We start from the raw sequence: 23,867 nt of genomic DNA on the forward strand, positions 1-23,867 counted from the left end.
GCGTTCATGCCAGGCGGAGGAAGGAAAGGTCGGGGTGCTGTTACTGTGGTACACCATTAGCCTGACTGGCTGGCTACAGGACGCCACCGCCTAAACTCAGCAAAAAAAAAAAAGACAGTACCCTGTCTTTCAAAGACAATTCGTAAAAATCCAAATAACTTTACATATCTTCATTGTAAAGGGTTTAAACACTGTTTCCCATGCTTGTTCAAGGAACCATAAACATTTAATGAATATGCATCTGTGGAACGGTCGCTAAGACACTAACAGCTTACAGGCGGTAGGCAATTAAGGTCAAAGTTATGAAAACTTAGGACACTAAAGAGGCCTTTCTACTGACTCTGAAAAACACCAAAAGAAAGATGCCCAGGGTTCCTGCTCATCTGCATGAACATGTCTTAGGCATGCTGCAAGGAGGTATGAGGATTGGTACATCCGAAGATCACACCTGCGGGACAGTTACAGGATGGCAACAACAACTACCCGAGTTACACCAGGAACGCACAATCCCTCCAGCAGTGCTCAGACTGTCCGCAATAGGCTGAGAGAGGCTGGACTGAGGGCTTGTATGCCTGTTGTAAGGCCGGTCCTCACCAGACATCACCGGCAAAAACGTCACCTATGGGCACAAACCCACCGTCGCTGGAGCAGAAAGGACTGGCAAAAAGTGCTCTTCACTGACGAGTCGCGGTATTGTCTCACCAGGGGTGATGGTCAGATTCGCATTTATCGTCAAAGGAAGGAGCATTACACCGAGGCCTGTACTCTGGAGCGGGATTGATTTGGAGGTGGAGGGTCCGTCATGGTCTGGGGCGGTGTGTCACAGCATCATCAGACTGATTGTGTTGTCATTGCAGGCAATCTCAATGCTGTGCGTTACAGGGAAGACATCCTCCTCCCTCATGTGGTACCCTTCCTGCAGGCTCATCCTGACATGACCCTCCAGCATGACAATGTCACCAGCCATACTCATTCTGTGTGTGATTTCCTACAAGACAGGACTGTCAATGTTCTGCCATGGCCAGTGAAGAGCCCGGATCTCAATCCCATTGAGCACGTCTGGGACCTGTTGGATCGGAGGGTGAGGGCTAGGGCCATTCCCCCAGAAATGTCTGGGAACTTGCAGGTGCATTAATGGAGGATTTGGGTAACATTTCAAGGCAAGAATTGGCAAATCTGGTGCAGTCCACAAGGAGGAGATGCACTGCAGTATTTAATGCAGCAGGTGGCACACCAGATACTGACTGTTACTTTTGATTTTGACCTCCCCATTGTTCAGGGATATATTATTCAATTTCTGTTAGTCACATGTCTGTGGAACTTGTTCAGTTTATGTCTCAGTTGTTGAATCTTGTGTAAATATTTGTACGAAGCATAACATGTCAAATTTGCTGAAAATAAAACGCAGTTGACAGTGAGAGGACATTTCTTTTTTTGCTGAGTTGATATTACAGCTACAACCCTCCTTGGAAACACTGGAGGCATCCGGACTCATGGGGTTTGGAAAGGTACTTCAATAAGGTACTACAATAATTGCACACTTTGTACACTTTGTATTTATCTGTTTTCTACCATGTAGCCTATTATTGTGACCTAACAATATGCTTCACCATACAGGATCCCTTCACATTTAAAAAAAAAAAAAAAACCTTTATTTAACTAAGCAAGTCAGTTAAGAACAAATTCTTATTTACAATGACAGCCTAGGAACAGTGGGTTAACTGCCTGTTCAGGGGCAGAACGACAGATTTGTACCTTGTCAGCTCGGGGGTTTGAACTTGCAACCGTCCGGTTACTAGTACAACACTCTAACCACTAGGCTATGCTGCCGCCCCAGAACATCAACATCTCCCACTCTTTAGGGTGTGGGTCCCCACAGTAGCAGAGAAGGGGACAGCGGGTGTGGGTCCCCACAGTAGCAGAGAAGGGGACAGCGGGTGTGGGTCCCCACAGTAGCAGAGAAGGGGACAGCGGGTGTAGGAAAATACAGTAACGTTAAATGGGGTCAACCCTGTAACATGTTAGTCACCTGACAAATCTGGCATTTCTCAACAGCTTCTCCATTGTTTGTTTTCCCTCTGTGATTACCTCCCCGTGTTTGTCGTGTGGTTTAGCCTAAACGTGTGGATCTGTTTTCTTTACGGTCCTATAACTAGGTGTAGGTGAGGGCAGCCTCTTTCCAAGACGCCACCCCGCCCAGACAGGGTCAACTCATTGGGTAAATACTCAGTCAACCTCCTCCACTCTGCTTGACAGGGACGAACAGGCCTCCATGTTATGTCGAACACTTGTTTCACTACTGCAGCGGTATGCCCTGCCTTTGTACTGAGGTAGATAAACAGGAGCTCTCTGTACTGAGTATAGGTATTCCTTTATGAACAACGATGGCTGACGGTGATATCATACGACCCTGTTTGGACTTCTGAGCTAAACTATCATCAGAGTGCTGGTATAGTGATGACTCATGTTCTCCCATAATGACTTCTATATGTTTGAAAGGGTTTCACGACAGGGGCAATAACTATTAGCTAGATAGTTACGTTGGCATTGGAACGCACAGAAATAAAATATCCTCAGAACGGTTTGATCTCTGCTCTCTATCCTCACTATGCACCAGTCCAGACAGGAACGCTGTGTTCAGAGACCTCACTATGCACCAGTCCAGACAGGAACACTGTGTTCAGAGACCTCACTATGCACCAGTCCAGATAGGAACACTGTGTTCAGAGACCTCACTATGCACCAGTCCAGATAGGAACACACGATACCTCAGAAAGGCTCATGTGATTTGAGAATACTCGCAGCATATTCGGACATTCTTTGACTAACAGATACCTCTAAAGTTCTCAACGTTAGAACACACACACAGAGACAGACAGAGCGAGAGAGAGACGCAGACAGACAGAGAGCCAGACAGAGAGAGAGCCAGACAGAGAAGGGACACAAACAACAGAAAGACATAGGGAACATTGAGTACAGCCCTGTGGTCAGGAGCTCTCCTGCTTTCAACAGACGGTCTGTTGCCGTGTCAGCGCATCCTTGATAAATTATCCAATGGGTTGTGAGACTGATAAATAACCCAATTGGAGGTTAGAGAACTGATGAATAAACCAATGGTGGGGGAGATGACTTACGTGTTGCAGGCCGTCATGGCTTGACAGGTGTCCCCAGTACAGAACTCTGAGATGGTGCTGTACTGCAGGTTTATTAGATTGAAGAAGGTCGTCGCTGAAGGGAGAGAAGAGAAGCACACTCAGTAATACCCACAGTCTGTTCAAGGCCGAGCCTCATCAAATAGTCTACATACATCAAATTCCTTCAAATACTTAGGCTGCTACTTTGAAGTATTTGATCCAAGTAAGTAATGTTCTTGAACACAATCATTCTGCAGTGTAATGTTTACAGTGAATGGAACAAACAACCCAATGTTTTGTTGACTATATTTCACGTAGAACGGTACAGTTCTGCCCCAGGTATAAGAGAGAGGGGGACGAGGTTGGAGGTATTGGCAGGATACTGAACTGTTGGCTCCATTCATGACCGGTATTTTGGCAACTTCTTTATATGTTTCTCAGGCTTCTTTAGCAAATGTTTGTGGCCAAATGTACATAGCATACAAATGTTATTAACAGTTCACATAAAAAGTGGCTGAGGTCAAACATTCTTCCCAAGACGAGCGCCGTTTGAGTTCCAAGGCAAATTCTATTAGTGGTTGATACGAGTCGATACGGACGGGGCTTGCCCGAGTTGCCTAACTCCCTGATTTCACGCAGAAAAATGCAGTCGCAGGCTAAAACACGTTCCATTTGTTTTAACATGATGCGGTTTCTCAACACAGACTGATAAAACAGGGTGTTACAGGACTTACAAACCCCCAGAGAAGATGCCTGTAAACTATCAACAGCAGATATTCTTGTATCGTATAATATTTAAGATAATAGGAGCTGAACCTGGAGCTAAACTTCCAGAGGAGATGCCTGAGATGATGTTGTTCTTATAGAGTCATTATATAACATAAGGAGCTGAACCTGGAGCTAAACTTCCAGAGGAGATGCCTGAGATGTTGTTCTTATAGAGTCATTATATAACGTAAGGAGCTGAACCTGGAGCTAAACTTCCAGAGGAGATGCCTGAGATGGTGTTGTTCTTATAGAGTCATTATATAACATAAGGAGCTGAACCTGGAGCTAAACTTCCAGAGGATTCAGCTGCAGTGCTGTTATAGAATACACATCCAAAGAGAAGACACTGAAAAAGGCAGAAATGTAGATGTCTGAGTCCCGGCGGAGATACAAGTAAATCTGTCGAGTGTTTAGCTTTTCTGGGAGCGTTATCTTGTGTCTGGTGGAACCTCAAATATGACCCAAAAATGATTTCATTCTGATCAGCTGCTGGTAACTCACTGTTGCTGGCGAGCCATTCGTTGAGGTCTATCTCCCTGGGCAGCAGCACCAGCTCTTTGAGGTCAAAGTCGACCACGCGTACTTTAGTGAACTCCGCCTCCAGATACTGCTTCTTCTCTTCCGCTGGCGGCTTCTTCCCATTGGGCTTCGTCTTAGACTTCCTGTAGGGGACAGGAAGAGAAAGGGGGATAGGTTAGAGCAATTCACAGGGACATTCACAGACGAAAGAAGAACTTTTTAGAACTCAAATCAAGACAGGGACTGCAGCTAGCAACTAAAGTATGACATTGCAGATGGGTGGTTTCGGATGCATTAAATGCACGTTAATGGAAAGTGGAACTGAATATGTAAACAGCCTTTAGCCACTGCTAGCAGACAACCCTGTGTTTCACACTCACAGGTCTGCGCCGGGGTCACCGTCTCTCCCCCCACTGTGAGATTTTGAGCCCGCTGAGGGCCATGCACCCAGCGTCTGTAAAGACAGCTTTTTGTTCAAGTACCTGACCCAGAGCGTGACTCCTGACCTGCCGTTAGGACCAGTTACCACAGTTAGCCGTCCACAGCGCCATGTACTTCCAGCACTGTTTTAACAGGGGACTGTCATATCACACTCCCACGACACTTCCAGGTCCAAAACCCTCCGCCCCCCCACCTGAAAATCATGTCCACTAATACAGCCTATCCAGGGGTTAACTGTTGAATGGGTTAATAGGCTAGTGAAACAAGTACAGACAAAGGCAGGGTTGTGGGACAATGCAGGCTTGGCTCAATTGAAGGAAAGACCATTACAGCACAGAGGTATTACGTTTGTTTTCCTATTTTCTGGCATCCCTCTTCATGGCAGTCAAGTGTTCAGGGTTTAACATCTTGGGGTTTTCACTGAGCTCTGACTTCTATGGAGTTTCAGAGTACCACTCTAGAACACGATTAGCATTCCAACGGCTTAATTCCTCGCTCCCTCTTCAGTATTTCCCTTCCTCTACATTTCCATTTCCTTCCCTCACTCTCTTTTTGCTGTCTTCAGTTTGGGTTTGTTTAAGGACAGGGGAGTTTCACTTTCTGCCCTGAATTTATTGCACCTCTGTTGACCTTAATTTCCACCATCCACCCCCTCCAGTCCACAACCTGTCTAAACACAATATAACCCACCCCCCCCTCCCCCTCCCCCTCCCATGTGATCTTGGCTCAAGCCTTTCCCTCTCAGATCCAAACTCCTGGAAGACTGGCGCAGGTCCAGAATCAGGAGGAACAAAGTGAGAGCAGTGTGGCTCTGATGACAGTCTATTCAGCAGGAGCCAATCAGAAGCATACATCTGTGCTTCCCAGTTAAACACACACATTTAAAGACAGAGGAAACAACCATTAAATGTACAGATAATGTCTAGAACGTTCACTGCCAACTTCTCATGTTTGAGGACTTCTGTAACCACCCTCTACTGCAGGTGTGTCAAACTCATTTTGCTACGGGGGCCGAATTGAAAATGCGTTTTATTTCCTTGCCGTCAAAATGTGGAAAATAATTTCCTCTTGACATGGTGTTGAGAATGTAATACTCCCTGACTGTCTAGCTTCCATTTCAGTCATTCTTACCGAGCCGGACAGTCAAGAAACTGCATGTATAAAAAGGTCCATTATCCTTCAGTTTCCTTTTGAATTTATTGAATATATTTTGAATGTGAATATACATACACTTATAAATATACATATAAATATACACATATATACATAGAAATATACACACACATATATAAATAAAAAGAATACACTACCATTCAAAAGTTTGAGTTCACTTAAAAATATCCTTGTTTTTGAAAGCACATTTATTGTCCATTAAAATATCATCAAATTGACCAGAAATACAGTGTTGACATTGTTAATGTTGTAAATGACTATTGTAGCTGGAAACGGCAGATTTATATGGACTATCTACATACACTATACGCCTATGTAAACTTCTGACCCATCAGTTAGGATCACCACTTCATTTTAAGAATGTGAAATGTCAGAATAATAGCAGACAGAATGATTTATTTCAGCTTTTATTTAGTTAATCACATTCCCAGTGGGTCAGAAGTTTACATACACTCAATTAGTATATGGTAGCATTGCCTTGAAATTGTTTAACTTAGAACAAATGTTTCGGGTAGCCTTCCACAAGCTTCCCACAATAAGTTGGGTGAATTTTGGCCAATTCCTCCTGACAAAGCTGGTGTAACTGAGTCAGGTTTGTAGGTCTCCTTGCTCGCACATGCTTTTTCAGTTCTGCCCACAAATTTGTTATAGGATTGAGGTCAGGGCTTTGTGATGGCCACTCCAATACCTGGACTTTGTTGTCCTTAAGCCATTTTGCCACAACTTTGGAAGTATGCTTGGGGTCATTGTCCATTTGGAAGTCCCATTCGTGACAAAGCTTTAACTTCCTGACTGAGATTTTGCTTCAATATATCCACATAATTTTCTTTCCTCATGGTGCCATCTATTTTGTGAAGTGCATCAGTCCCTCCTGCAGCACCCCCAGAACATGATGCTGCCACCACCGTGCTTCACGGTTGGGATGGGGTTCTTCAGCTTGCAAGCCTCCCCTTTTCCTCCAAACATAATGATGGTCATTATGGCAAAACAGTTTATTTTTGTTTCATCAGACCAGAGGGCATTTCTCCAAAAAAGTACCATCTTTGTCCCAATGTGCAGTTGCAAACCGTAGTCTGGCTTTTATATGGCAGTTTTGGAGCAGTGGCTTCTTCCTTGCTGAGCGGCCTTTCAGGTTATATCGATATAGGACTAATTTTACTGTGGATAGAGATACTTTTGTACCCGTTTTCTCCACAATGTCCTTTGCTGTTGTTCTAGGATTGATTTGCACTTTTCTCACCAGATTATGTTCAACTCTAGGAGACAGAACGCGTCTACTTCCTGAGTGGTATGACAGTTGCATGGTCCCATGGTGTTTATACTTGCGTACTATTGTTTGTACAGATGAACGTGGTACCTTCAGGTGTTTGGAAATTGCTCCCAAAGATGAACCAGACTTGTGGAGGTCTAAAAAAATTCTGAAGTCTTGGCTGATTTATTTTGATTTCCCATGATGTCAAGCAAAGAGGCACTGAGTGTGAAGATAGGCTAATTGACATAATTTGAGTTAATTGGAGGTGTACCTGTGGATGTCAAGGCCTATCAAAAGCTTCTAAAGCCATGACGTCATTTCCTGGAATTTTCCAAGCTGTTTAAAGGCACAGTCACCTTAGAATGTAAACGTCTGACCCACTGGAATTGTGATACAGTGAGTAATAAGTGAAATAATCTGTCTGTAAACAATTCTTGGAAAAATTACTTGTGTCAAGCAAAGTAGATGTCCTAACCTACTTGCCAAAACTATAGATTGTTAACAAGAAATTTGTGGAGTGCTTGAAAACGAGTTTGAATGACTCCAACCTAAGTGTATGTAAACCTCCGACTTCAACTGTAATATATATATTTATTTTTTGGGGACCTCCCAGCTCTATGGTCTGACTCACTGTCCCGAGGACTAGAGGGCTGTAGATTAGAAATGAGAGACACCAGGGACCAGCCCTGTCTGCTGGTTTGTGTGTCAGTTCTTGAGCGTTACTGCGGGACCAGGAAGGTGACAGCTGTCCAGGCAATGAGATGGACTTATAGAGAGAGGCAGAGCGATTGAAGGAGAGAGTGATAAACTAAGGGGGATAGAAGGAGAGAGTGAGGGTCATTGACAGAGCCAACAGCTGTGAGATCCAGTCAACCATGCAGCTATTGAACCCACAACTGTCAGGCCCCTATAAAGACCTTCAATCAAATGAGTTGGCGAATTTGGTTATTGAATTTAAAAAAGCACACACACACACACACACACACACACACACACACACACACACACACACACACACACACACACACACACACACAGCATTCCTCCCAGAATAAGACAGGCCCTCTGAGTGTTCGGTCTTGTCTGTTTCTCCTCCAGAAATCACCCTGAGACTTCAAAGTCATGCACGCAAAAACCCTGACAAATGCAAACACACTTCAGGTAGTCTGATTGAATAACCCATTAATGTTGGCTAGACTAGGTCCCTGAACACTATTATTTGAGTCCCAGTCTTAAGAGACCCAGCTGGTGAGCGTGACTACATAGTCTATGACATGCATGGTTTCCTCCTAGTACCAGACAGTACCAACTTCCTGTCCATTCACCAGCCAGAGACATGTCTGACCCTGGCCTCTGGTCTGATCTAGCCTAGCCTGGTCAGCAGGACGCATACAATGCCTTTTATGGCAAAGACCCTGCCTGGGAGAACTTTACCAAGAGCAGGCACAGTCCTATGTGAGTATCAGGGGAGGGGGTACTAGCAGAGAGAAGTTCTCTGTATCCTAAAATAAACTAATTGCTCCAGGATGTACCTCCTTGTACCACACATATGTGGGAAGGAGGCAGGGTTTGGAAAATGAGGAAATTAGGGAAAAGGCGAGGCAGGAAGTGGCTTAGTGATACAGAATGTTTTAAAAAGGGGAAAAAAACTTGGCCAAGAGGGCAGAGAAAGATTAAGAGAAAGGCCTGAGCCAGATGAGAGACGGCAGTGTAAGGCCTCAGGCTCTTGACCCTGGCCAGGTGAGAGGTTAGAGAGGGCAGTGTAAGGCCTCAGGCTCTTGACCCTGGCCAGGTGAGAGGTTAGAGAGGGCAGTGTAAGGCCTCAGGCTCTTGACCCTGGCCAGGTGAGAGGTTAGAGAGGGCAGTGTAAGGCCTCAGGCTCTTGACCCTGGCCAGGCTCTGTAAGGCCTCAGGCTCTTGACCTGGCCAGGCGAGGGTTAGAGAGGGCCCTCAGGCTCTTGACCCTGGCCAGGAGGAGGTTAGAGAGGGCAGTGTAAGGCCTCAGGCTCTTGACCCTGGCCAGGTGAGAGGTTAGAGAGGGCAGTGTAAGGCCTCAGGCTCTTGACCCTGGCCAGGCGAGAGGTTAGTGTAGGCCTCAGGCTCTTGACCCTGGCCAGGCGAGAGGTTAGAGAGGGCAGTGTAAGGCCTCAGGCTCTTGACCCTGGCCAGGTGAGAGGTTAGAGAGGGCAGTGTAAGGCCTCAGGCTCTTGACCCTGGACAGGCGAGTCTGTGGTCACAGAGAGGGAGAGACAGGTCGACATGAAAGACAATGAATGATGGAAAAGGGAAGAGGAGAGGGAGAATAAAGAGGGAAATAGAAGGGGAAGAAAAGAGAGGAGACTCATTAATAATTAGCTAGGAGTGTTATCTGCAGTGTCCCAGACTTTAAATTAGGCCAGGAAAATTTTTTTTTTTAAATAAATAAAAATCAGCCCACTGGTGCATGGGAAGACTGGTGTAGCATGGTAAAATAGGACCTTTCCCACCTCAAAGAAGTGGTAGACTGTGACAAACTCAGGAAGAGGAGGACAGAGTGACCGCGTTCGTGTTTCTGGAAACTTCAGTGGATCGTTTCAGAAGTGGACCATTCAGTGCCTGTGACCATCACTCTTCAAGTCCAGAAAATCCACAGGTTTATCTACCACTGTGCAAACAATGTTAGCACAGTGAGTGCAGTTTCCAATGCTCCTCATCAGAAGTCAACTAGTATTGTAGGCCTGCAAGAAAAAGGCTGTGTGGCTGCCGAACGTGCAGTGTTCCAAGACTAAAATAGATAACCCACTAACGAGGCAGCCTTCTGGCAGGTACAACACAAGACTGGCTGTTACTGCCCCAACAACATGCTTCCAAGTAATAGCATCATCATCATCACCACCACCACCATCATCATCACCACCACCACCACTTGGGAACACACGTTACAGAGGAATTAGCTGGAAGTGTTTTGACTGTATGTATTATGCCAACAGTACTGGATTTAAGCAGGCAACCTTGGTATCGAGCCACATGGCCACTTTGTACACATGGCTGGCTAACTCTTTAGTTATCGCCTGAACAATGAAACATGCACCAAGTCCACCTCCACTGAGGCACAAACACACTGCTACTTTAAGGCTTGGAACAAGAGCATTTCCTCATTTGTATTAGTGCATTGACTGCAGTATGCAATCTAAGCACATTTTGTATGACTTACCCCTTTGCTAACTTTACCCATGTATTTACTTTCCTCTCAGTCAGTGTCACCTGCTGCCAAGCCCAATATTACACAACTGTTGCTTAAATTGCCAGGTGAATTTGGGAAGCATCTAACAATTGGCATATGGAAGTGGTTAATGCAATCTGTGACAGGGAACAACATTCAGCATCCATTCAACACAGTTCAAGTAAACAAGATGGCTTCCAGCACACTGAGCACAGATCTAGGATCAGCTAACCCTAACCAAAACCCTCAAAAAAAGAGGAAAAACACATTGTCCTCATGATGGTTGAGGTTTTGATTTAGGGAGAACTTGTGCTTGGAGCGTAAACAACAAAGTTATGCCAGACAATGTGAGGAGTTTTTCCCCCTGTTCTCCCTGAAGAGTAGCTATGATGGATTTCTGAAGCGCCGACTGAGCAGGTTTCCATGTAGCCCTGGTATGTGGAGGTGAACTCCGTCCACACCAGAGAAACATGCTGCTTTTCTTACCACCTGGACTTAATGCAACACCAGCTGACCAGCAGTGTTTTCAGTGGAAAACCACCCTACAGTATTTACAGTGACGACAGAAGAGACCAGACAACATCAGGAACAGAGGTGTAGATGTTCTTGCTGTACTTTTTGGACCAACAAAACATAAAACCTGAACAACAACCATAGCAACAAAGCAAAACAACCCCAAGATAAAAGTCAGAGGCCAAATTTTACATTTTACTTAACCAGGTAGGCTAGTTGAGAACAAGTTCTCATTTACAACTGTGACCTGGTCAAGATAAAGCAAAGCAGTGCGACACACACAGTTACACATGAGATAAACAAACGTACAGTGAATAAGATTCACAAAAAGTGAATCAATCCAAAGTAAAAAAAGGTTCCTTCCTCCTGTTGTGATCTGACATTGGCATTTTAGTCATTTAGCAGATGCTCTTATCCTGAGAGATTTACAGTAGTGAGTAGATACATATTTGTTCCATTGGCAGTTTTCATCCCAACTGTAATAGAAGACCAATACGTGAGCAAGATGCTTGAACCCTACTGCATACACTCAGCTCTTCCCCATTTTGTAAGGACAAACTTTGGCTTGAGAATATCAGCTTTAGATTCCTTGATTCCAGTTAGACCTACAGATCTATTTCAGGCATCTAAATTGAGTATACTTCTCAATGGCTCTTTTCCCTGAAAAACCACAGACCGAGGTGCAGGCCGAGCCAGCCGAGCCATAACAGCCATTACTGGGTTATAAAGATACAGGAGTAAGGGCAGAAATCTCCACACGTATCATACTCAGCTAGTCTCGGAGGAAATGTGTAACAATGGCAGTCTTCTCTGATTTCTTTGACTTTCAGAAATCACGGCCAAACTGTCCTGAGGCCTGTTTGATGCAAGTCTTCTATAGCCATGTGGCGTCTGTTACATCGGTTTTTCTTATTAACCTTGTTGAAAGTACTTTCATGCCATGTTACCCACAGTCACATTCATTTCCCTTCACGGCACAGAGGATCACTTGACAGAGGCTCGCTTACAAAAATGTGTTAGAGGCTCGAGGTCCCTCCTCCCCATGTCTCTGTGCTGCCATAAGGTTACTTACAAGCGTCACTCTGTTCACTACGTGCATGTGGGATTTTTTTGATTTGACCCCCCTTTCTCCCCAATTTCGTGGTATGGTGCGCGATGAGACAAGGATATCCCTACTGGCCAAACCCTCCCTAACCCGGACGACGCTAGGCCAAATTGTGCGTCGCCCCACGGATCTCCCGGGCGCGAACCCAGAGTCTCTGGTGGCAGCAGAGGTCACCTTTTGGCAACATGAACACCTCGCCGTTCCCACTCCCATTCACATCGGGCGATAGGAAAGTCTGTTTTGTTTTGTCAAGCAAGGAAGAGTCATCTTCCCTTGCTGGTAGTAGCTAGCTGGCAGCCTGGCTACAAACATAGCAAGCTAGCTAGCCTTTAGCTTCCCACATCTCTATGGGAAATAATCAGATTTATAATATTTTTTGAAATATGCCCTGGCAGATATTATTCTACTTGCCGGTGAAAAGTCAAACATTATCCCAGTTTGACATGCTGCTTGTGTATTCATTCCCATATCAGCTACAAATAGAAAGTCATCATGTTTTGGTCATGACGAGGAAAAGCACCTGGATAGCTAGTTGGCTACAGCAGGTTCCATTTCACGCCCTTTTTGTGACGAAAAGCGACACTGCAACAATGCGCTCAGCATATAGCTTCTCCGTAGAGAATGGAGTAAGCCATTGGACTAAACCCCATTCAGAGCACCACTTCCCATACTGAGCACAAGGGACCCCCCCGCTGACACAATATAGGGTCGTCAACATCAGAACAGATGTGTGTGAGAGAGGAGAACATTTTCGGGGCCTAGCCCCCTCTGGTCCAGTATTCCACTAAGGTATCCTTCCTTCATTTCTTTGAAGTAATTACTGATTTCACAAGATGCAAGGTTTCCGCCACACCTTGTTCACCGATCCAGTCATATCAGACCACATCAGTGATTACATAGAGAGATTTTTCATGTACTCAAACAAAGTCAGGATTTCATTGTGCAGTCTTCTCACAGGCCCTAGTTATCCTAACCCATACATCTCAACATGAATTTACCCACTTCAACCTTAATGTAACCTGCCTCTGTATTCAGCTGTTTCACTATTGAGGAAACAAGGTTGGGTAATGTGTTTTCTTCCCTGTGAGCTGAGAACTAGGCATACTGTAGGCCTACTTATTAACTTCATATAACCATTTTCTTCTTCTTCCTCAAACGTCACTGGAAAATCCCCTTGAAGGTCATAAAAGCAAACCTTTAAAGGCGGTACGTGTAGGTAGGCCACATGCATCAACCAATTTCAAATCGCTGTGGTATTCTAAAGTAAATTAAGTTAGGCAAGGGTATGAAGAACTTGTCGTTACCCGTTAGGTTTTACAGATTGTTATCCGCTACAGTAATGTAGAGCTGACCCCATTTAGTCCACTGGTTGATAGTTTGGTTGATAGGCTGTTGGTCGACCGAGATTTCTTCAGTTGAGCAGTAGTGAAAACAACAACAAAATCTATATATAGTGTGTACAAGAGACCAGTCTGATTCGTGCATGTCTGAGTGGACTAATCCATTGTGGACGTGGGGATGGTACTCTAAGACATGTGCTACTGAAATTGTACATGGTTATATTACATTAGAACAATTATGCAACACTAATAAAAATTATTTTACAACAAATGCGCTTTCTCCCGCATTGGATAGTGGTCGCTGTCCACGGTTCTGAAAGATCAGAACGCTGTTGAATTTGCATCTTTTCCTAGAACATGTTGCTATGTGCACAATTGCAATGTTAACCAGCATTTTGGTGTTGAGAAGAATGCAGCGGAGGCAGCAGCAGAACGAGTAATAGACAATAAGGCAAAGGCTGTTTTCTCCAAGTAAAGTGAGGAGAGAGTAAACCCCAACTTAATTAGGTGTATAATCAATAGTCTAACTGTTAAATGTGCCTGGCTTTATAAATGATCTATTTATAGTAAGACAGATCCTGCTTCTGTTGCCTGTTTGAGTGTTTGTTTAATAGCCTCCTGATTCCGTGAGCACCAAGCCTCATGGAACGACATGTCATGCAAACAATTTCACAAACTGGGCTGTTTTTAATCTTTGCTTTGCTGTAATAAAGGCCTTAAACGTTTTATCCGTTAGGACAGGCTCTCTGGTATTATTTCATGTATTTAGTGTCGCTTACAATGTTCCAAATCGCCCGAAAAATGTATAAACGATCCGTTTATAAACGAATACAAGCCTGAAAATGTCTAAAGACTGTTGACATCTAGTGGAAGGCATAGGAACTGCAATTTGAGTCCTAAGTCAATGGATACTGTAATGGTATTGAATAGAAAACTACAACAACGAAAAATCCTTCCTGAATGGATTTTTCTCAGGTTTTCGCCTGCCAAATCAGTTCTGTTATACACACAGACATTACTTTAACAGTTTTGCAAACTTTAGAGTGTTTTCTATCCAAATATACTCATTATATGCATAACCTATCTTCTGGGCCCGAGTAAAAGGCCATTTAATTTGGGCATGCTTTCCATCCAAAATTCCAAATGCTGCCCCCTACCTTAGAGAAGTTAATCGGTCGACCTCTAGTTGATTTGGTTAACAGACATAGGATGTGTTTATATCGATTTTTTTGTCAGGGACAGCCCTCTATTACCCAAGGTGCCATTATTAGGACTGTGTGTTTCCAGGCTTTTGCCCTTTGTGCTGGTTGAAAACTCTTGTGATGGAGATGGAGGTAAGAGAGGGGAAACTTAAGAGAGAAACCAGCCAGCATGTCAGTGTGGCCACTCTGTCCCAAGAAGGATTAGCCTGATTATGTCTCTCAAAGACTTTACACGGAAAGGCCACACAGACAGGGCCCATGGTTAGGGACACAAGATTTAAACTGACTACGTTGACGAGGCAAAATACTTGGCCAGCGAGTCCAAATTACTGCCTATTTTGGTGTTTACAAAAGAGTTTCCTGATTTTAGGCTAGGTTGAAGATAAAAGGTTAGGACAATGGGATTCTAATTTCACATAACTCTTTGCAAAATTGGGACCAGCGAATTTGTTTATTTTCAAAACGCTGCCCCACTTTAAGTCTGAGTTATGTCTTAGTATGCAATGCTGAAACAGGCAACCTCAAAAAAAACATGCTTTGTGTAACAGTGCATGTATAAGTTGTGCTGTTGTAATGTTTAGAGAAAGAAATGAGTTTATGGTCTTTCAATCTAAAACACCTCTAAATATGCAGTGTTTGAATAAAATGGAGCCTTTAATTATTTACAGCGGTTGAGGAGGCGTATCACATTGCTCTCATTCTTGTTCAGTCTTGCTGTGGAGATCTGTCGTGCAGTCGCTGAGTGCTGGAAGCCATGTAAAGCTTAGGGGGTTTTGCCACATAGCAGCAATTCACTAGTCAGAGGTAGCCTAACACGGAACTGGAGAGTTAAATAAGCCTGTAATAATTACAACTAAACACAGACAGCAATTTCCTTTTTAAATTCTGAGCTGTGAAGAATATTGCAAGGAGAAAACAGTATAATTAGGCTTATGCAAGTATAGCTTTGCAGTGGGAAAGTTGACAGCACATTTGCGTTTCTAAAAGTATCTAGATGTTCAGTGCCAGACTTCATAAAACTGTCTGCAACGTGGTCTCAGAACATTTCGTAGTATTCTGTACGTAAACCAAGACAATCCAAAGTATATGTTACGTTTCGTATGCATTAAATTTGTGGATGTCCAGCACCCATTTCATATGATCCACTATACAGACACTTACAGTTGACCGGGGCAGCACTAGCAGGGCAGAAATTTTAAACGACTTGTTGGAAAGGTGGCATCCTATGACAGTAACACGTTGAAAGTCACTGACTTCTTCAGTAAGGCCATTCTAGTGCCAGTATTTGTCTATGGAGATTGCATGGCTGTGTTCTCGATTTTATACACCTGTCAGCAACAGGTGTAGGTGAAATGGCCAAATCCACTATTTAGAAGGGATGTCCACATACTATGTAGAGTATTACGAATTTGCAGAACGTATGATATGTTGCAAATTCCAATTGGTTGGGGCTAACACTAGCTAGGTGGCTAATGATAAAATTTCCTAGGCTAGGGGTTAGGTTAAAGGGTTAAGGTTAGATAACATGCTAAGTAGTTGCAAAATAGCTTTAAAAAATAGTAAGTACACTGAACAAAAAAACGCAACATGCAAGAATTTACCGAGTTACAGTTCATATAAGGAAATCAGTTAATTGAAATAGATTAATTAGGCCCTAATCTAAGAATTTCACATGACTGGGAATACAGATATGCATCTGTTGGTCACAAATAACTTAAAAAAGGTAGGGGCATGGATAAAACTTTTTTTTTTTAAAAGTTAGTATCTGGTGCGACCACCATTTACCTCATGCAGCACGACATATCTTCGCATAGAGTTGGTCAGGCTGTTGATTGTGGCCTGTGGAATGTTGTCCTGCTCCTCTTCAACGGCTGAGCAAAGTTGCTGGATATTGGCAGGAAATGGAACACGCTGCTGTACAAGTCAATCCAGAGCATCCCACACATGCTCAACGGGTGACATGTCTGGTGGGTATGCAGGCCATGGAAGAACTGGGACATATTCAGATTCCAGGAATTGTGTACAGAACACTGTGACATGGGGCTGTGCATTATCATGCTCAAATATGAGGTGGTGGTGGTGAATTAATGGTAAGACAATGGGCCTCAGGATCTCGTCACAGTATCACATTGCCATAGATAAAACGCTATTGTGTTCATTGTTCTTAGTTTATGCCTGCCCATACCATAACCCCACTCCGTTCACAATGTTGACATCAGCAAACCGCTCACCCACACGAAGCCATACACGCCGTCTGCCCGGTACAATTGAAACCAGGATTCATCCATGAAGAGCTGCAGTTGTGAGTCTAGATGGACGTACTTTAACATTTTCTAAAACAAAGTTGGATGCGGCTTATGGTAAAGCAATTAACACATTCCTGTAGTCAGCATGCCAATTGCACGCTCCCTAAAAACTTGCGACATCTGTGGCATTGTGTTGTGACAAAACAGCACATTTTAGAGTGGCCTTTTAATGTCTCCAGCAAAACCTGCACCTGTGTAATGATGTTGCCGTTTAATCAGCTTCTTGATATGCCACACCTTTCAGGTGGATGGATTATCTTGCAACCTTTGGATTGCTAGACGTTCGCGTTTTACGCCCGACCAACCACCCTCCTTTTGTTTTTGCCTTAAGTAACCATACCAAACGTAAAATAATTGGATTGTCCCGGGTTTACTTTTACTATGTTACGTCTAATCTATGATACCAGTCTGTAAAACTACATGTTCGCGCATCCAATTTCTGCTGCCACGGATCAAACCAAGAACTGATTCAGAGACTACCTTTAACCGATATGAAAATGACAGTATTGGCTATCTACTTCTAACATTTTGGCCGTGACACACAACATGGCTAGAAAACACTGTTGCTGCTACTACTACGGAATCGTGTCAAGTCGATAGCCTACTTTGTGCATAGTTTATCCAAACTGTACTCCAACGTTTTAAAAATCCGAAATAAATCTAAAACGTCAAGTATATGCTTAGCAGATTTCTTTTACAACAAAATTATATTTCCCAAATCAGACAGTGAACGTTCCTTTTGCTGTCCCATGGAAAGTTCCACTATAAACCAAGCATGCTGCTGTCATGCGTACCGTCGCGAGCCCACTGCTGCCTTGTCTTCACATTATGGAGAAGGCTCGCAACAAGTATAAATCATTTAAACCTGACAAATTCAAACATATTGTTATTTTACCTTAAAACTTTGCCCACCGCCTGAAGAACCATTTTACAACTTAATCCGCTTTTTGCGTTCCTCTGTGAGTGCATATCCGTATTTTCGCCTGAAATAGAACAGTAATCTCCGACCATACTTGAATGGAAAAACGTTTAAAAACTTCTATCGACTCCGTCGCTCTCGGATGAGGCTCCAAAATTAAACACTTCAACTTTCACTGTACATGAGACCTGAAGAGAAACGTATTTGTGGCTTTCGCAACTGCCAGCCCCCCTTCTCCACTTGCAGCCAATCCGTGGAGAGGAGAGTCCTCGGAGTGCGAAAAAAGAACCCACACAATACTTACGTCACAGCCTTATTATGTAGAGGTGATCCACGGTTGTCACTAGTTACCATAGCCACAAAATCTAAAATGGTCTATATCGTAAAAATGTATCTCCTAATAATTCGAAAGATCGATTAAAAACCTGGTTTTCTGAGCAGATTATGCCTACTTCGATTTAGACTTTTGACTGATTATGATAATCAGAGTAAGGTGTTTACATGACTAATGCCATGCTAGCTGTCTGATTTATGTTCCACAGGCCTCCAATCATCTCACCAGACAGGTTTGCTGCATTGAGAGGCCCAACGCCAGAAGAACGTGCTTAGTGCGTTTAATAGGCTACATGTTGAGACGATAACACCACATTCTTGTGTCTGGCTGAACCTCACTTGGAACTAAACTATGAGGCCGGGAGACGAGCAGTAGATGGACATGTAGCTACTTGACTTCACAACAGGGCTGGTGGTGAGAGACGGTGCTTTGCCACAACAGGGCTGGTGGTGAGAGACGGTGCTTTGCCACAACAGGGCTGGTGGTGAGAGACGGTGCTTTACCACAACAGTGCTGGTGGTGAGAGACGGTGCTTTACCAGAACAGGGCTGGTGGTGAGAGACGGTGCTTTACCACAACAGGGCTGGTGGTGAGAGACGGTGCTTTACCACAACAGGGCTGGTGGTGAGAGACGGTGCTTTACCACAACAGGGCTGCTGGTGTTACTGGTGAGACAGTGAGGCAAACCTCCAAGCCTCCAATCATGGAAAAGGGGATACCTAATCAGTTGTACAACTGAATGCATTCAACTGAATGCGTCTTCCGCATTTAACCCAACCCCTCTGAATCAGAGAGGTGCGGGGGGGCTGCCTTAATCAACATCCACATCTTCAGCGCCCAGGGAACAGTGGGTTAACTGCCTTGCTCAGGGGCAGAATGACACATTTTTACCTTGTCAGCTTGGGGATTCAATCCAGCAACCTTTCAGGAATGAGTGTGAACACGGGAGGTGGTGTTTTTAATAGTTTGGGCCAAAGTCTGAGGTCTAGTTCATAGAGGCATGACAATGTAGACTTGGTTGATATCGATCCTCAACTTTGAGAGTACGAAGACAGTAGAAAAGCAATCTTGAAATAGGCCTACTACAGTAAAAGGTAGTGAGAAGGAGGAAGGTCAGGTTATGACAAATGATCATGAGTTAAAGGGAATACAACAAACTGTTCTCTCCCTACTTTCCTCAGACACGTCTCTCACCATCTCTTTCATTCTCCCTTGCTTTCTTTCTTTTCTCTTCTGAACCCATCTCTTTCTCTCAATTCTCCCCTTTCTCTGGCCAGGACTGGTATCCATTAAAGTATCTCATAGTGCTAATCTACGATCAGCCTCCACATCCATATAATGTAATTCATTATGATCTAAATCTCCTACTCAAGAGATGCTATGTGAATATGGGCCCTAGTCTCTCTCCCTGTCCCCCCCTCTCAGGCTGGACCGGTGGGGTTGCAGCTACAGCTGACTACTGTAGCATGGACACTCACAAAGACACAGTAATCTGGGGGACCTCTGGAGCCCAGATCACTCCCAGTGTGTGTGTCACAGTCTGAGTGTGTAAGTGTCAGAGTATGTCAGGGTCTGGGCTCCAATCATTGTGTGTCAGGGTCAATTCCATTTCCACCAGTCAATTTTTATACGCGTGTGTGTTTGCAAGAGAGAGCCCCTGCGTGTTTATGCGCTGTGAGTTGCTATCTATTCATGTGTGTTTCTGTGACTTTCTGAGAGTGAGAGAGGTGGTCTGATAGGGCCCTGTACAGGTCCATCTGCACACTCAGCCAGCACAACTCCTCTTAAGGCGTCAGTTCAGCTAGCTCACATAATCCCTTAGAAGACTTCCGCTTCACAATTTCACATCTAAGATGTTTGGTGCAGTATTTATTCCTCAAGTGAAAAAATGTGCATGAAAACGATTAGTCTCTCGTTGAATGACAAACACTTCAATGAAGAATCCCTACTGTTGACCAATCACCAACGAAGGGGCATAGACTTTGGCTACTGACTTTGGCTTGCCTCGAGAGAAAAAAAATGTGCGCACAAACAGCTGAAAAAAACCTTGCCGGACACCAAAATGAACAACAACGTCCCAAAATGTCATCATAATATATGTACAAACTGTTTCGGATGGGAAGCATACGGACGCCTTTAGGCACGTCTCCCCGTCTGGCCCAAGCACAGCGCTCACTCTGGGGGAGAGGGGAGGGTGGCTGGGGGGTGGAGCTCTGGTGCTCCAGAGCCTCACTTTGAGTGGCTTCTGCTGTGGTGAGTAGAAAGAGAGAGAAGGGGAAGGAGAGAGGGGAAAGAGGCCAGAACAGGGTAGAGACTTTTCCCAGGAGCTATTTCTAACCTCTGCCTGCCTCTGCCTGGCTCTGGGCTATACTGACCAGAGAGAAAGGGGTGAGAGAGGGGGAGGTAGGGAGGGGGAACAGAGTGAAGGAGAGAGAGACAGAGAAAGAGAGGGGGTGAAGACAGAGACCGGGGTAGGTGGTGAAATTACACTCACAGAAGTTACGTTTACTGTTAATTTTTATTGTTTATTTCACTTCTGTTAATTATCTACTTCACTTGCTTTGGCAATGTTAACATATGTTTCCCATGCCAATAAAGCTTTGAATTGAATTGAGAGAAAGCTACAGTAGTGAGACTGACACTAGGGCCATGAGTGAACAGTCCTACCTGGCTTCGGGCCCTACGTACTTGAGGTGGTGACAAGTGGAAGTAATGGAACTTCCCATAGATTAGCTTACAACTATTAGATCAGAAGGCAGCCATTCAAGATCACTGGACCAAAGCCAGAGCCTCTATTCAGAATTAACTCCATTCAAGACAGTGGGCTCAATCACGCTTCAAAGACAACTTAATGAAGTACAGCAATTCGGTTACTGGATAGTACTAATCCATTATTGTATATGAGCCGATTTGGGTGGAAATTATCCTTATAACTATAAGTAATTAATTGCTGTTGTAGGCAGGCTAATATAGTTAGCACTGGTGTCCTACATCAGGGGTCCCAAACTTTTTCACTCGGGGGGCCCCCTTCCAGCATTGGGAAACATACCACGGCCCCCTGCACACACACGCCACGTTTATTTCTGTGTGCACAAGCACTGTCCATGACACACTGTTCACGCCACTCGTCGGTGGAGTTAATTTTGCAGATTTAAAGATTATTTCCTGCAATTCTACACATTTTGTCATGTGGTGCAAAGAACATTTTGCAGTTTTAAATCAAATGTTCAATTCTGTACATTTCACCATGTCTAATGTGTATTCATGTGATATTTGAGTGATATGTGTTAAAATACCAACAACAACAAAACGTTAGCTGACATGGGCTAGTTGATCTGGACATTTCATACTTTAGCTTTCTAAAGAATGAAATGACTAATATGACAAGAGGAACTGATGATGCACTACCCAATTTTGAAATTGCACCTTATGCATTATACTATTACAACTTTCAAGAGTAAGTTTAAAGCCGGACTGAGTTCCTTTAAAAAGTAAAATAAATGTAAAGAAATTGCGGGGGCCCCGCCGGCCCCTCGCGCCCCACAGTTTGGGAACCACTGTCCGATGTAACCCAACCTCATATAGAGCCTTACAGGAAGAAATCAAACCACTGACTACAGATCCAGCCTACAGGTTGTAATCCTTCACACAAATAAACATCATTCTTACATAGCCAAAGATTTGACCTGAGTGGAAAGTGCGGTCGGACACCCTTCTTCTACCGGACAGAGACAACTATGATTCTTAGCTACTGTTGACGTCTGGGAAGAAGCTGCCAAGAAGCTACAAGACATCACTCACCTCAGTCACCTGGTTTTATCTCAGGCTATAAACATTATCTCACGTTCTCAGCCATTAACTAAATTCCATGGAAGAAACACACATCTAGGCCAAACATTGCACTTGCATAAATCCTATTCTGTATAACAAACACTAAACATTAACTAAATGTCACTGGATTGGTATAAACGATCCTTTGTTTGACATGCTAAGGTCTTCTTCCTAAACATGATGTCACGCCATAGGACTCATACGGCCTAAATCACATTCTGAATCATACAGTGGGCTCCTGAGTGGCGCAGTGGTCTAAGGCACTGCATCTCAGTGCTAGAGGCATCACTACAAACACCCTGGTTCGAATCCAGGCTGTATCACAACCGGCCGTGATTGGGAGTCCCATAATTGTCACAGCGTCGTCCGGGTTTGGCCGGTGTAGGCCGTCATTGTCAATAAGAATTTGTTCTTAACTGACTTGCCTAGTTAAATAAAGTTTAAATAAAAAATATAAACTAACCAATAGGGTGGTGAGAAGATATCTGACCCAGTTTCAGATGGGCAACTTCTAGACTACTTACACCGTCAAAGACAGCTTCCCAGCACACCACAGTGTCCTGCTTTGAGGCCCATATTAAATAAAAACACACGAGGAAGGGGAAAGGAGGAGTAAAAAGGTTGCTCTAAACACTGATGTCAATGGCCAGGTCTGTTGACTCGTTTCTCCAGGAAGGACTTTGGAGTGAGGTATAGTCTAAATCGGATTACTGTTGCTCAATCAACCATCTATTGATATCTATCATCCAACTCGAGAGAGAATGCAAGCGAGATAAAAAGAAAAGGCAGTATGGAAAAATGCTATTAATTTAAAAAATGTAGGCAAACGTCACAGTGACCAGAAAAGGGCTTGGTGGTATGTTCGTCACTGTAAAGAAAACAGTCAAAGTCAGTGAAGAAACTAGTCAATTAGTAGGCCAGAGGTAGACAACTAGATTCAGCCACGGGACGATTTTTGTCGGAGCGGATGGTCGGGATGCTGGAACATAATTCTAAATCATTTGTAGCTCAGTTGGTAGAGCGGGGTGCTTGAAAGGACAGGGTTGCCCACAGGGGACCAGTATGATTTTTATGAAAATGTATTGCTCTCACTGCACTTCTGTAAGTCGCTCTGTAAAATAGCTTCTACTAAATGATTAAAATGTACACTGCAAATTTACTACACGAGTAAATGACAATCATTTCAGACTATCATTACATTGAGAAACAGTCATGTCTCTTGAATATGTTTTGTTGTTGTTGCTGAAATCCTGGTGATTTTACACATTTTCTCTAATCTTTGGGGGGGGCAAAAAAGTACAATTATGTAGTAAGCTATTTAAAATAACTATGAGAAAACATTCATCCATTTTCAAAATGTTCACAAAAAAGGTGTTCTCCACTAGGGCTGTGGCGGTCATTACATTTTGTCGGCCAAAACTTGAAGCTAGTTCGTTCATGGTGTTCAAAACTAAAAGCTAGTTCCTGTTGTCCGCTCCGATACAATACAATTTGCAGCGTTGGCTGGTCCAACGGGTTGGGTGTGAAAGTCAGTGAACGGACCTTCCACCTTTTTAACACCAAGAAAACACAGACTCCTGCCAGCAACAGATGAATCACACAGCAATAGATACGCCTCGGGCCTGGCAAAAGCTCAGTCCACCCTGTCAACCCCACAATATAGCCAAAGGCACTGTAGAATCACCTTGAGTGACTGGGGCATTGACCAATGGACTGGCAGAATTTGGGCGCGGTGTGTGGACTGTGGACTTGGTGTGAGTAGTGTGTGTGTATATGAGAGAGAGTAGTGTGTGTGTACCTTGTGTCAGGTGGGTGTGTGTGTATGGTC

The 23,867-nt window shown here is 44.0% G+C and overlaps 1 protein-coding gene across 5 annotated transcripts in view; it reads right to left on the minus strand.

The window, feature by feature from the left end:
• The window catches only part of LOC112216781 (MOB kinase activator 2), a 98,071-nt gene that overhangs the window by 5,894 nt on the left and 68,310 nt on the right, over positions 1-23,867 (minus strand). For 3 of the 5 annotated variants that reach the window (XM_024377111.2, XM_024377035.2, XM_024376962.2), the window contains exons 2-3: positions 4,404-4,564; positions 3,135-3,228 (exon numbers count right to left, since the gene is read on the minus strand). In XM_024377111.2, coding sequence (XP_024232879.1) covers positions 3,135-3,228; positions 4,404-4,564 — 255 coding nt within the window. Of the gene's footprint in view, positions 1-3,134; positions 3,229-4,403; positions 4,565-16,434; positions 16,617-17,850; positions 18,083-23,867 lie in introns of those variants that run through there. The other 2 variants (XM_024376883.2, XM_024377193.2) reach the window with 2 other exon arrangements.

This window comes from Oncorhynchus tshawytscha, linkage group LG01 (genome assembly GCF_018296145.1).
Source record: "Oncorhynchus tshawytscha isolate Ot180627B linkage group LG01, Otsh_v2.0, whole genome shotgun sequence".
NCBI classification, from domain to species: Eukaryota; Metazoa; Chordata; class Actinopteri; order Salmoniformes; family Salmonidae; genus Oncorhynchus; species Oncorhynchus tshawytscha.